We start from the raw sequence: 13,724 nt of genomic DNA on the forward strand, positions 1-13,724 counted from the left end.
AAGGAGGCTGTGTGACTTGTGTGTGCATGTGGGAGTTGTCAACGGATGATGTCACTTCCTGTTTTGACCCGGCATTCTCGGCTGCGCTGACTCGCTGCTGCCACCTCTCTCCTGCTAGGCTCTGTTTCGCTTCAGACGTGACACAGCAGAATTCCTCTGGTCGAGAGAGGCGTCGGGAGGCGAGCGAGGCGGAGCTTCTGGGGGTGAAGGACTGTGATTGGACGATGGTCGCCGGCTTCTGAAATTAGGGACAATTATTGGCCTGGTTCAACTGCGGGCTGGCCGTGAAGGCTGAGAGCTGCTTGATGAGGAAAAGAGGCCACACATTTCAGAGAGATTTGAAAGGTAACAGCAGCTGCAAAAATAGAACTTTGTGAACGTGGCAGAAGGGGGGTTCAGGATGAGGAAGTGCCCCGCAGAGGCTCGACCGGCTGATCTCTGCAGAGGGAGCGAGGGAAGGCGGGCGGGGGAGGTGAAGTCATTGAGCTGAGGGGTGTGGCCAGAGGAGATGAGAGGAGGCGCCCTGATACAACACGTGCGGAGAGCGCTACGCACGCAGCGCCGACGGGCCGGCCGACGTGGCGGGAGGGGACGGCTGCGGGGGGTCGCCGGACGAAAGGGGGCGGATCGGGACGAGCTGCGGACGCTCGTTTGTGGACTATGTGGCCCGACTACAGGAACGAGTTTCGACTCAACTCGCACCTCTACTCGCGCATGTGCTGTGCAGGTTGGTGTGTGTCTGTGTGATCATGAGAGATCCTGAGAGAGTTTTTGTGTTTGCGAGAGTGAGTGGGAGAGAAAGTGAGTGTCCATGTGTGTGCTAATTGGCATTAGCGGGTGTGTATCAGAGTAATAGTGTGTGTATGAGTGTTTATGAGAGAGAGAGAGAGAGAGAGCGAGTTTGTGTGCGTGTTAGTGGTGTGTGAACAATAGTCACCCCTTGTCTTATGAATGAGTGCCAATGTGTGCCTGTTGCCTCGACACTGTGATGGTGTATACACACACACACTTTATGACCATATACTGTTTGTGTGTGTGACGTCTAAAATGTCCCAAAAGCATATTTGCGCTCAGCTGAGCCACCCGGGCAGCAGGTTTGGGAAGCAAGGCGTGTTGCAGTGTACTTGAAACTATGTCGCAAGCGCCTGTTGAAATACGCTCGCTCTGCCTGCTTGCTTCTATGTAAACTCTACGTGCATGCGTGCGTGCATGCATACATTGACTTTGATACAATTGAGATGTCTAACCCTGCTTAATCCTCCATCCGACGTCCTCCAGGTCAGAAATCCTTTCTAATTACTGTAGGAGCAGTTAAAGGTTTTTAGAGCCTCTTGTAAGTGTGCAAGTGTGTGTGTTGATGTGTGTGTGCACGTGCATAAGGAGGAAGTGATAACGTCCATCTCCATATGGCTTGGCACTTTGTCTCCGTGGGAACAGTTAAACACCACGGCCCACAAATTCCAGAGAGATAACACATTGGTGGCCCAGCATCTACTTCTATTCTCAGAACAAATGCATCACCCCTGTGGACCGCAATGGGTGTCTTGGAACAAGATTGACTCGTGCGACAAAACACAAGACAGACCTCCGCCAAGGCTCTACAATCCTAAATTGGATCAGTGCAAAATAGTTTTGCATCCACACGCTCATCTGTGTATTAGCTGGCCTAATGGAGGCATGCACAGATTGAACAAATGGGGTTCCGGTATTGACCCCTGGGGAACACCACAGGTCATGGCAAATTTGGTGTGTGAGACGTTACCAATGTCAACAAAGACACTACAATCCTAATTTGGATTAGCATTAAATTGTACATTTACACATAGACACACCTCCTTTATAAATTAGTCTATAATTTATATGTCTATAAAGCTTCAAGCATTATGCACATATTTATCTCAGGCCAGTAGTTTTTATATAAAGCAAAGAGATAATCACAAAAGAGAGGGAATAAAATATGTAAATAAATATTTCTACGTACAGTGATATGAAAGTGTTTGCCCCCTTATTTTCTTGTCACACTTAAGTTTCCCATCATCAAACAAATTTAATTCGTCAAAGACAACACAAGTAAACACAAAATGCAATTTTAAAAGTTAAAAAAACAATTTTATTATTACCTTTTTATTATTCAACCCCCATTATAAACTTTATTTGCAAATGTTGAATAACAAAAGTTACATAAAATAAATAAAAAAAATACATAAAATAACAAATGTAAATAAATGATGATGATGATGATTAGTAGTAGTAATGTAGTATTATTGTTTTGGGTAAATGTACAAATGGTCAATAGACTTTAATATATAATAATACATTCAAATTAATAATAATAAATTAAATTTACTATGACAAATAAGATAAATAAAAATTAATAAGTAAAAGACGTATGAAAGTACAATAATGATAATGTTTTTTTTTTTTTTTTTTTTGGAACATGTACAAATGTTCAGTAGCTCTTTAAAAATACAAATACATTATCTTAAAATAATACATGAGTAAAATAAAGTAAAAATAAGTAAAATGTTAAATAAAATACTAAAAACAATAAAATAGTAGAATAACCAATAATGAAATAATGTGAAGTTTCTTCACTTAAATATTTAAGTGAAGAAAACGTGATTAAAAAAATATAAAAAAGCTGCTTGTGCTGTTTTTTTTTTTTTTTTTTTTTTTTTTTTGTGTTGGCTCATTGCTAAGTTTGGAAGCATTGCAACTGGTGCTGTAGCTATTCAATAGTATTTGAATCGATTATTCTATCAATTTTGCTTTGACCTTTTTTGTAATCGAATTATTATATATTCAATTTATCGTTGCTGCCCAAATCTTCATGTAGCTAATTACAGGACAATTATTCAAAAAAAAATATAAAATAATAATACCAGACCTACACCAACATTTTATTTTATTTTTACACAAACCAGTTAAGCCAGCAAACTTCCTTGGCTGAGGTCACAATCTTAAAAGTGGGCTGATCTATGCGTGGTCACTGATGGACATGTGACCTCACGCTGTCTTGAGTCTTACGTGTGACTTGGCAGAGTGAACGCTACAATGTGCTACTCAAGCGTGTGAGCAAAAACAATTACTGTCCATTATCCACAATGCAAGCTCTTCCCGAATCCCGCAAATTGACCAGAAAAGATGTTTGTGTATGTGTGTGGCGACTGAGGGCAAATCCAACCAACGGCAGAATGAAAGAAAATGTTTCGGATGATGTCGTTAACTCTCCTCCTCTCTCGATTCCCTCCAGACGAGCGCGACAGAGTGCAGAAGAAGACCTTCACAAAGTGGGTCAACAAGCACCTCATCAAGGTACACTCATCCCGCATGCGCGATCGCCGTTCACCAGTCACGTAATCGCGCTTTATTCTGGGCTCTTTATCAAACCTGCTAAGATGCCACAAAATGGCACCAAAGCTCCGTCCGATATACAAATCGGGGCCCATCACATAATTTTCAGATGATTGTTGTCATTTGACAAATATTAGATTTTTTTTTTTTTTTTTCCTTGAATTTTTAAAATTGACAAAATAATCCTGAGGTTCCCCGACATTTTCAGGAGGGATGTGACTTTTGGTTTTTAGCTATTGGCGGCAGGTCTCGGTCCCGAACCGCCGTCAATATGGCCGTTTGCTGTACGTGGACTAGCCCGCTCACCGGCCGCTTTATTAGGCACACAGTCGAATTCAACGAGATTCAGTGTTACCGACAGCTGGTAGCACGTAGCACATTAACACGTGCTCTGCTGCTTGTGCCACAGCTGTCAAGTGCAATGTGTAACCTTGCACGACACGCACACGAGCTGGCGGTGGAGAGGAACGGCATGCAGGGTGTCCGTGTCACAAGACCGTTGAACGAAGCGTCCGTCCGACCCCGTAACTGTAAACTGTGAGGCAAGTGTGCTGACAGTCCCGCAAGTCAATATCGGCGAGCTAGCGTGCCAATGTAGGTCACAGACCACCAAACAGCAGTTAGCATGACTGAGCTTTTTTTAAGTGAGTGCTGGGATGTTGCTATGCATTTGCAATTTTAAAAATAAATATTGTCATACTCTATGGACTAAAAGAGAAGGAAAAAATAAACAAACGACAGTTGGGATAGAAGGAAAAATAGCAAAAAAAAAAAAAAGGTGACTCAAATATACATATACAGTATATATCTAATTTAAAAAATAAACCATTAAAAGTAATAAATTAGAATAAAGCTATAATTTATTATTCTAATATATAGAATAAACAAAATCTAATTCAAAAATAATAAAAGCAGTCAATTAAAATGAAACTAAAATGTATTCAATTCTGATGTACTTTCAAGAATTAAGCAATTCAAATCTAGAAAAATCAGGAAAGCAATAAATGAAAGTAAAACCATGAAATAATTTCAATTATCTAAATTATAATACATGAATTGCTAGGATCCAACTCAATCCAAGGATTGAACTCAATTCATATACTGTTAATTAAAATATATTGTAAAGTAAAACAGTAGATTAAAAGGTGTTCAATCTAAATAAAACAATGATGACTATAATGTTGGCTAATCACATATACCTCAGTAACCCCCAGATAGTGTGCACTTATGCCCCCTAGAGGTGGCTGTGGCAAGCAGCTGATTGGTTGTTTTGTCTTTGAACTTCTTCTTGCATTAAACTTTTCTTTTTTTGGGGAAAGTTGGGGGGGGGGGGGGGGGGGGGGACTTTTCACTGACAAAAATAAAAGCACAGCCATCTGCAACACAAGAATAATAAATTATTCAACAATCCAAGAAAATAAAGAAGCAAAGGCTACAGAAACTCATCCAAAGCCTCCAAACGTCGACACTGAAGCACAGAAAGCTGGCCAGCCTCCACCTTCCGGCTGAGTGACATCATCGTCTCCAGTTTGCTCAATGTGTTGCAAATATACACACACCGTAGGGTGAATGTTTCCGCTGCACAAGTGTGTGCATGCAAATCCAGTAGAAGTGGAAGTTGGGTTTCAATCTCCTCGAATTGCTTGGAAGCGGAGTGACTCATCAGAGCTAATAAAAGTGACAGCAGACAATTAAGCAACATTTGCCCAAAGCCATAAAGAGCTCTTCGCCTCCGTTTAAATGTCAGCGACACGTCCTAAACGAGAGCCAGCTCTCATGAAAACATTGATGTTGAGGAATGTTCCGGTAAGCCGCTGTCAGTCCTTCAAGCTCCTTTCACCTTATTATCCACAAAAAGACCTGCAAGGAGACGTACCGTAATACTTGCTGTATATGTGGTAGATGGTATAAATTTGGCCCGACAATATAGTTTTGGACCGTACTAACCAATCGCAATAACGCTGGTTGATGATGTCATGGTATCGGCCTCAGCGTGAAAACATGCGTCTACGTCCAACAGAAAAACTGAAAAATGCAATATCTCAAGATTTGCAATTTGGGTACAGATCTTTGCAAAAATCACGGATGTTGACGAACATGATTCGCTTTCGCGGGCCACATAAAATAATGTGGCGGGCTGCATCTGGCCCCCGGGCCTTGAGTTTGACACGTATGCAGTTATAATGTGCACATGAAATACTTATTTCCTGCCCACAATATATTTATTTGTGAGCACAAATGAGCGCAAAACACACATTTCATCTCTCTTGTTTTTCCCAGTGTCATGTCTTGAGTTCTGGGCCTTTTGGAGCCAGCCAGTCTTCTCTCAAACGTCTCCAGTTAGTTCCGAATGCTACCACTCGCCTCTTAACTGGAACACGCAAGCGGGAGCATATAACTCCTATTCTGGCCTCCGCCCACTTTACCACCTGGTGCACATCCTTCGCTGTCCATTTTTAAAATCCACATGAAAACCCATTTTTCTTCCTAAGTGTTCAACACAGTGCACGATTTGAGCTCTTACGAATAAAACGGAGTTCCCAGTCTTAGCTGCAAAAGCGAAGCTCTGTCCCCCTCCTGCGGTAGTACGTGGCCCTTGGGCGTTCCGGTTTGGAGAGCGGCGGCAGGACTTGAGTGAGGCAGAAAAGTGGCAATTCCTCATGTCACGTGTGGTTGTGGTGGTGCTGTCGTTCCCGCAGGTGAGGAAGCACATCGCCGACCTCTACGAGGACCTGCGTGACGGGCACAACCTCATCTCCTTGCTGGAGGTTCTCTCTGGCGTCACCCTGGTATGGCGTTCGCCGCTCTCTCATCTCGTACTCGCTGCACGCTCACTTTCCTGCACACGCATTCACTTAGTGGAATGCTCTCTCATGAGCTCTTACCGTGTCATGCATTCATGCGCTAATAGGGGAACTATTTCACTCTCACACCATCTCATACTCTCAAACTCTCTCGCCCTCATACTCATTCTCTCACATTCACATTATTTCTTGTCACACTCTCATGCTCTCGAACACATTCAGACTTTCCACACTTGTACGAATTCATAGTCACACACTAACTCTCTCGCACATTCCTACTCTTACGATCTGATATTCTCACACTATCTCACCCTCACACGCACTCTCATTCTCATACTGTTCCCTTTCTCATACTCTCTAATTCAGTGTTATGCTCTCATACGCACTCTTCATTACTCACACGCACGTTGTCATTCTCCTAATCGCTCACACGTACACGTTCCCATACTCTCACACTCTACTGCTCTCACACTTTTCCATACTCTTAACACTCTTACTGTCACATCTTTTTCATGCTTACATATTCATATGATCTCATTCTCTTTGACTCACACATTCTTATGATTTTTCACTCTTATTTAACCTTTAGACCGCACACGTGATCTCAGGCTCACTTTTTTATACTCTTGTAGTCTCACACTCTCATGCGCACACTCCCTCGGTGACATTTATTCTCCAACCCTCTCTCTGACATAATCTCATCTACACTCAGTCTCCCACTATCTGACGCTCTCACACATTCTTGTCTGTTGCCGCCGCGGTGCGAGTGAGCTGATTGTGAGAGAATCATTTTGCATTTGGAGGATGCCGAGCGGTCAGGTTAGCTTTTGTGTCCGTCTCCCGTCCGCTTCGGAATGATTTGTTCCTTCATCCTCTCGCCTCTTCTCTTTTTATCCCCCCGTTCCCTCCCTCCTTCCCCTTGCTGTTACCGTAGCGACCCAGAAGCATCCCCTTCCTGAAAAGGGCGTACGCCGCACGCGCGCCTCCTCTCATCCCGCTGGCGGTGGAGGATGAGGATGATGAGGAGGAGGAGGAAGGAGCTCAGGGAGTAGGTCCCCGACTGCAGGGCGCCGCCACCCTCTAGGTGGCGCTGTGGGGCTGCATGAGTGTGGATAACAGCCAATGAGCGATCACGAAGCGCTTCATTAGAATGACACAAGAAAATACAAATTAGGATAAAAGATGCATTTCAGACTGGTGGCAGTGAACTCAAGTGCTGTTTGTTGCCACGCCCACTTGACGTTTACTGCCAAACTAAACACAAACAAAGAGATTTCAAACAAACTCATAGCTTTGCCTTTGAAAACGTGTTTCCTCTTTTCTTTGGGAGGCTGACCAAACTTAAAAGCATTTGAAATCATTTCAGTGATTTGTGGTTTGAGTTTCAAGCGCGTTCACGCAACCAATTAAACTCGTATCTCAAGGCACCACTAATTTAAGTGTCAGCGTGGCTGGCTAGTACTCGTATTTAACTTCCATTATTTTTAAATGGATTGATTTGTCTTACGTTTATGTAGTTAGTGATGATTTGATTTTTTAAAATTTAAGGTTAAGAAGAAAACGGCGTTTAGGCTTTTAAATGCTCAACAGCAATTTTTTTTGTTTTGACTTTCAAGGAATTGAAATACAGTTACCGATTTGGTTGTGTACACTCCCCAAAACGATTTTGCTCACGTGTTGACTAATCTTGTATGAATTTGGCAGGCAATTTGTCACTTTCTAATTTTGGTTTTGGCTTGTGTGTGGCCGTCGCGGTCCGCATGTCTTTGGAACCGGAGCGTTCACGCCCACCGCCGCTTGAACTCGTTCTTTTCCTCTCCTTCCTGCTTTCCTCACTTTTCTTCTCCCTTTGTGTGTTGCAGCCCAGAGAGAAGGGCCGCATGAGATTCCATCGACTGCAAAATGTCCAAATAGCTCTGGACTTCCTTAAACAAAGACAAGTACGGTGGTCTCGTCCTCCTCAAGTCTTCAAACTCTTGATTCACGGGATACTTATTTTTTTTAATAGAAAGTGTCTTTCCGCCGCCTTTCAGGTCAAACTCGTCAACATCCGCAACGATGACATCACCGACGGGAACCCCAAGCTTACGCTGGGGCTCATCTGGACCATCATCCTCCACTTCCAGGTCTGTGCCGACGCTTCCCGCCAGTCTGTGCATGTGCTTAATTATCATCGTAAGACTTAATTGCAACCATGTCATCATAACTTTACGATGAGATGATTTGTGATGGATCGGCCTTTCACCAACCTTTGAAGGCCATTAAAGACCTCCTGTTAAATACTAATAATACGGTAATCATGTTTAATCGTGCAAACCTGACGCACACAAAGTAAATTGAAATAGAACATCATAGTTTTTGCAATCTTGCTAAATTGCACAAAAATTGCTCGCGTACCACTCGCCGCTGTGGCGTTGTCCCGAAGCTTCTAATGGCCTCACTGTCCAGGTGGTAACAGTGGCGCCCGGGTTGCTCCAGAAACATCCTGGCAAAGCAGCGGCATGAACGTGACGCGGCACCAGTTGCTTGTATCTCGCAAGGTTGTGCGGGACCCCGGTTGTCAGCCAGTCCGCTTGTGGAGAACTCGAACAGCGCTTGGATCGCGAGCTAATTATAAAAGCATGTGGGTCGTAACTGACGCTTGTCATATTCAGGTTAACTAAATGAGGATTCTTTCTTTGGTGCGCCAACAATTCGTGCAACGTGAGCCACTCCATGTTATGTCAATAAATGGAAAGAAATGATAAATCATTAAAAAGGAAAAACAACAGCATTTTGTCTTTGGCCATCACATTTCATCATCCAAATGAATATTCATGAGGTCACAAGCTTGAAAACAACATTCCGGAATCATTCATGGTGAATTCAAGGTACTCAGTCCAGCCTGCTGGCGCACAATAGTTTGACATCTTTGAGCCATTTGAAATGCAAAATGAAAGGCTGCACTGTGTATCAGTCCTTATTGACAAAGTAGCAGCTAAATAATTGATCACAAGTGTGGGCGTGGTTATCGTTGAAGCTACTAGCATGGAGCGGAGCTAATGAGGGCATGAAAGCTTCAGGAATCAAGGAGCTTTTTCCAGTATATGCAGACCTCCGTTGCGTTCGGTGCTTTTTGACAGATTGTCGCTACTTACCGTGGCCTGAGAATGTTGCGGCGGCGCTAGCAATCCTCTTAGCGCCAGGCACTGATGCAGCGGGTCACGTGTCGCATGAGCAAAAGTGGGTTTTTCAAAGCCTTCATCTGGCCCTTGAAAGAAGACCTCATGGTGTACAGTCAACCCATTTATCTTCCAGACCCACAGAAACGATAGCGATATAGAGACCGCATCCAATTTTTAAAATCGAGTTTTACAGGATTTAGTGTCTACCATTTTTCTCTTTTGGTTAATTCAATGCAGCATTCAGCTCTGGCGTGTGCATCTGGTCCGCTAACAGTTAAATGAGCGAGCAAGGAGGAGGAAGAGAGCAACAACAAGAAAGTGCAAAGGAGGAGGAGGAGTGAGCAAGGCAGAGAGAGGGAGGGTCGGTTTGTATGTGAGAAAGCGAGAGAGCGGAGGAGAGAGCGTGAAGGGAAGCTGCAGCGGCAGCCGGGAGATAAAAAAGCTTTTCCTCTGCTGGCAAGCTAGCGAGGGATAAAGCAAGCAGAAGGTGGGAGCCGCATCCAGGCGGGCATCCAGGCTGGCTCGCCTTCATCAACAGGCTGAGGGAAAAAAAAAAAAAAAAAAGGAGGAGCTGACTGACTACACGACGACACCATCGCGTCGATCGGACTAGCTTCTCTTGAGGAGGAGACGCCCTGTGAATCGGGCGAACTTCCATTCTTCCCCGGCAACGGATGCTGAATATCGAGATCTGACTCCGTCAACTGCGTCTGGATTATCTCAGGAGCTTGACTTCTGTCCGGATGCCTCGTCCTAATTGGACGCAGCGAGGAGCCATCGCCACAGATAAACCTCCCCTCCGGGGGGCAAGGACAGCCGGAGGCTCGTTGCGCCGTCACCCTGCACCTTTGACAAATCTTTACGGCCGACGATACTGAAGATACTCCTTGGCGTGGATGACATTAGTTTTTCAGTGCCGTGTGATGCTAAGCCATTTCTCCGCAGCTTACGTCAAGGAACAGAGATGATTCCACAGGATGACGCGCCTGACAGGAATTAGTAGCTGCAATGTTTTGACGTCTGTAAAACCTGCAGCTCACGTGACCGACGAAGCCGATCCCAACAATCCAGCAAGCCGCGAGAAGATTGGCCGAGCCTGGCTGCATTCTGCGTTTGCATTGGCTGGCTGCGCTCTGTGTGTCTCCCTTTCAGCCAGTCCGGACTCTGTGCAGCCTCGGAGCTTTCATTCACCACGCAAGACATCGACCGCGTCGCCTCTTTAATAGCTCTTCCGCCGGGGCTAGCGGATTAGAATTCCCCCAGAAACGACCGACGCCGCTGCAGTAGAGGGAAGGAATCCTTCATTCGAGGACTTGCAACATGTGTTATCTAACTGCCATGAGTGAAGACTGTTGAATCGCTCTATGGATGCCCCGGATTACGCTGCACTTTTCTGATGACACGCGGTCTCGTGGCACTTACCGCCTCGCCTGCCAAGTAGCCTTCTGATAAATCACTCGCTGGACTCCACGCGCATGTTTCTCCCTCCTCCGCACGTCTCTGCTGCGTCCGTGTGCCCTTGAATGTTCACAGAAGAAAAAGAAAATAGAGCAATGCACGTGTAGCATGTGTATGCTCTTTTTCGGACTGGCGCTCTGACTAGATGAGCAAGTAAGCGAGAGTTAAAGATGGACCAGGGCGGGGGTGAAGATGTAACTGAATCATTTATCGACCTCGGAATAAGGTTCTTTCTCCCTCTTTCCCAGAGATAGCTTATAGCATCTGTATTGTTTGTCAAGTCCTGTGAAATGGGATCTGTATTTTCTAACTTTGGGAGTAAGACCAACCTGAGTCCTTCCTCCCCAGAGTTCCCTTTCATGGGATTTTGCAGTCACACAACTTGAAAAAATATACATTTTCTGCTGGGACTGAAGACAAGGCGATGGGGAACTCAATGGGTTGTGTCAGGGCTCCAGGAGATGCTGAACTGGTTAGAGGCCCGCCGCTGTCATCCAAGAGGCGGCTACGTTTCAGGCGAAGGCACAAGGGAAGGACAAACAGGAATGCCGATGTAGGAGGTGAGCCTCAAGCCATCGAGACAAAGCCTTCTTTTGTAGGAACTTTGGACTCGAGCAGTGGACCGAGCTCTCATCTAATGGTGTCCAAGTTGGAACATCGCAGTATGCGCTCTCCGGACTCTGCAAAGTCTCCCGCCGGTAGTCTTCTAGGCCCTGGAATTCCCAAAGCTCAGCATACCCCTAAACTCAGTCCGGCCTGGAGAGGAGTTTTCTGCCTCCCCGGAGAAGACGACGCTGTCAGTGCCATCGTTGACGTCTCCGACATCCCCGGCCAAACAACCGCCGCCAGCCCGGCCTACACGGCACCACCTCTGAGCAGTACCACCACTCCGGGAGGGGGGAGGGTCTGCCGTGTGCGTGAGAAAATCCACGGGGTCTTGGAGACACCTTGCATATTGGAAGACGATAAAGCAAACAAGTGTGAGATGACTTTAGGTGAAAGGCTAAAAAGACGGGCAGGAGAGACATTAAAGGTAATGCCGTCTGTAGGCGAATACAACAGCGTGGTCCATATCAGAGAGGTAGATGGTAAGCTCTGCGTGGTGAGGACGGTGTACCCCAGTGACTACGGCTCTCCGGCATGGAGGGCTGAAAGTGAACACGAGGTGGAGGTGCATAGAGAGCCTGCCGCTCCGTTTCCGGGAAACAGTCTCAAAGTCCAACTATCAGAGGACGAAGGAGACGCCGACGAGGATGCCTTCGACCGAACCCGGATGCCGGACGATCTCGCCGGCAAAGGCCTAGCGTCGGACACGCCGAGTCGAGCGCGAGAGCGAGAGCGATGCTTTCTCTCGGAGTCGGGCTACGCCAGCGACCTGCCGCTGACCTCGCCGGAAACTCTCGTCACCACTCCCAGCCGTGCGGACTGGCAGACGCTAACCAGTAGCTCGTCGGAGAGACTGGACGCGATGGCGGAGAGTCCGCAGGCGTCGCAGCAGGCCGCTGACGGCCACCTGGCGCAGGTTAGCGCAGATCTTTTTGAGAGAGAACTGCTTCTGGAAGGGTGTAATGCCACTGTAAAAACAAACAAAAAAACACATCGTTGATGCATTTATTTTATTCTTTGACTTTTGTGTAGTGTACAAGGACTTCTCAATGGGGAGCTACCCAAAAATGTTTCTGGAAAGAACGGGATACACCCCAAACCAGAAAGAGACCCCAAACGCTGACGCATTTCTGCGCCAATTTGATTCTGTGCTTGTTGCTGGGGCGGGCGGGGTGCTAAGCAACAATCGGTATTACTCGAGTCTTCATCGTACCTGGAGGGACAGAAATGGACTCCTACTATTGTGCAATTTCTGACTTTGTTGGGGGCACCTAAGCTATTTACATTTGAACATATTTGCATCTTTGTATAGAAACGGGCTTCTGAGTGGGTGACCGTTGTAGCCTCCAATATACTACGTGTGTAATCAGCTCTCCAAAGAAAGGCACAGTGGCTTTGGGTTTCCTGCCTCAGTCCCGAGAATGTAATCAAGGCGGCACAGAGCTTCTTGCCATTTCTTATTGCTGTCTGTGACCTTTTTGTCTTGTCAAGAACGAATGTTTACAACACTGTGCATCAAGTTTAGAAGCCTGTGAATGTGTCCACTTGACGCTTCTCTGCAGGGATCAGGCGGTGCGCAAATGTGCTGCGTAGCTGCCAGGTGGACGCTAGGTACTCTTTGCTGAGTCACTGCTGAGTCTGTTCCCATTTTGGAGGTTCTGTTGACCTGATGGAGGGCTCAAACGAACAGTATCAGCAAACAACAATTATTTGTGACAATCAAGTTCCGAATGAACCGCGAGCAGTTGAGTTGGCTACACACACCCCGTCGTGAGAGATACTAGTGTGGTACCACAGCAACCACACATACGATATCTTATAGCGTGTCCCAGCTGGGTATACAAAGGATGACGTCAAAACAGAAGGTTCCAGGCTCTAGCCCTGTTTCCACAAAGCACTCAGGCTCATTTTTGGGCGTTTCCTTTGTAAAAGGTCCCAGAATATCCAACATTCCACTTTTCAGCACCCCGTTGTTGGGAGCAGTTTTCTGTTCAGGATTTAACGCCAAACGTACACTGCGGTACACATTCGTCACGTCGTTTTATTTGCATTTTTCTGGCAAAAGTCAGGAAAGCTTAAACAAAAAAACACCTCCGTCGGGGTACCTAAATGGCGCTTTTACTTGAGTGATAGTCAGAATGTCGTAAACCTCGGCTATTCGTGGGAGATGGGGACGCAGCCCTGCTGCGGATAGCGGAAAACGCCGTGACAAAAACGCGTGGAAAGCCTCAACTTCCGCTATCTTGGGGGAAAGGGCGCTAAGAAACGGCGCGCGTCCCGGGAACGGTTTGGGCATTCTGCGGTCGGGTATTCTTCTCATCCGCAAATCTTTATCTAC

General features: G+C 46.0%; 2 protein-coding genes across 2 annotated transcripts in view; both read left to right on the forward strand.

The window, feature by feature from the left end:
- LOC133471061 (microtubule-actin cross-linking factor 1-like) overlaps positions 1-13,724 on the forward strand; it is a 137,127-nt gene that overhangs the window by 40,678 nt on the left and 82,725 nt on the right. Inside the window, 5 exon segments of the mRNA XM_061760230.1 lie at positions 3,254-3,315; positions 6,054-6,143; positions 7,093-7,206; positions 8,021-8,098; positions 8,192-8,284. Coding sequence (XP_061616214.1) covers positions 3,254-3,315; positions 6,054-6,143; positions 7,093-7,206; positions 8,021-8,098; positions 8,192-8,284 — 437 coding nt within the window.
- Positions 9,498-13,723, forward strand: LOC133471066 (uncharacterized). Its single transcript, XM_061760241.1, has one exon. It carries the CDS (start codon positions 11,205-11,207, stop codon positions 12,384-12,386), a length of 1,182 nt encoding a protein of 393 aa, XP_061616225.1. The 5' UTR covers positions 9,498-11,204; the 3' UTR covers positions 12,387-13,723.

Source organism: Phyllopteryx taeniolatus, chromosome 21, assembly GCF_024500385.1.
Source record: "Phyllopteryx taeniolatus isolate TA_2022b chromosome 21, UOR_Ptae_1.2, whole genome shotgun sequence".
Taxonomy (NCBI): Eukaryota; Metazoa; Chordata; class Actinopteri; order Syngnathiformes; family Syngnathidae; genus Phyllopteryx; species Phyllopteryx taeniolatus.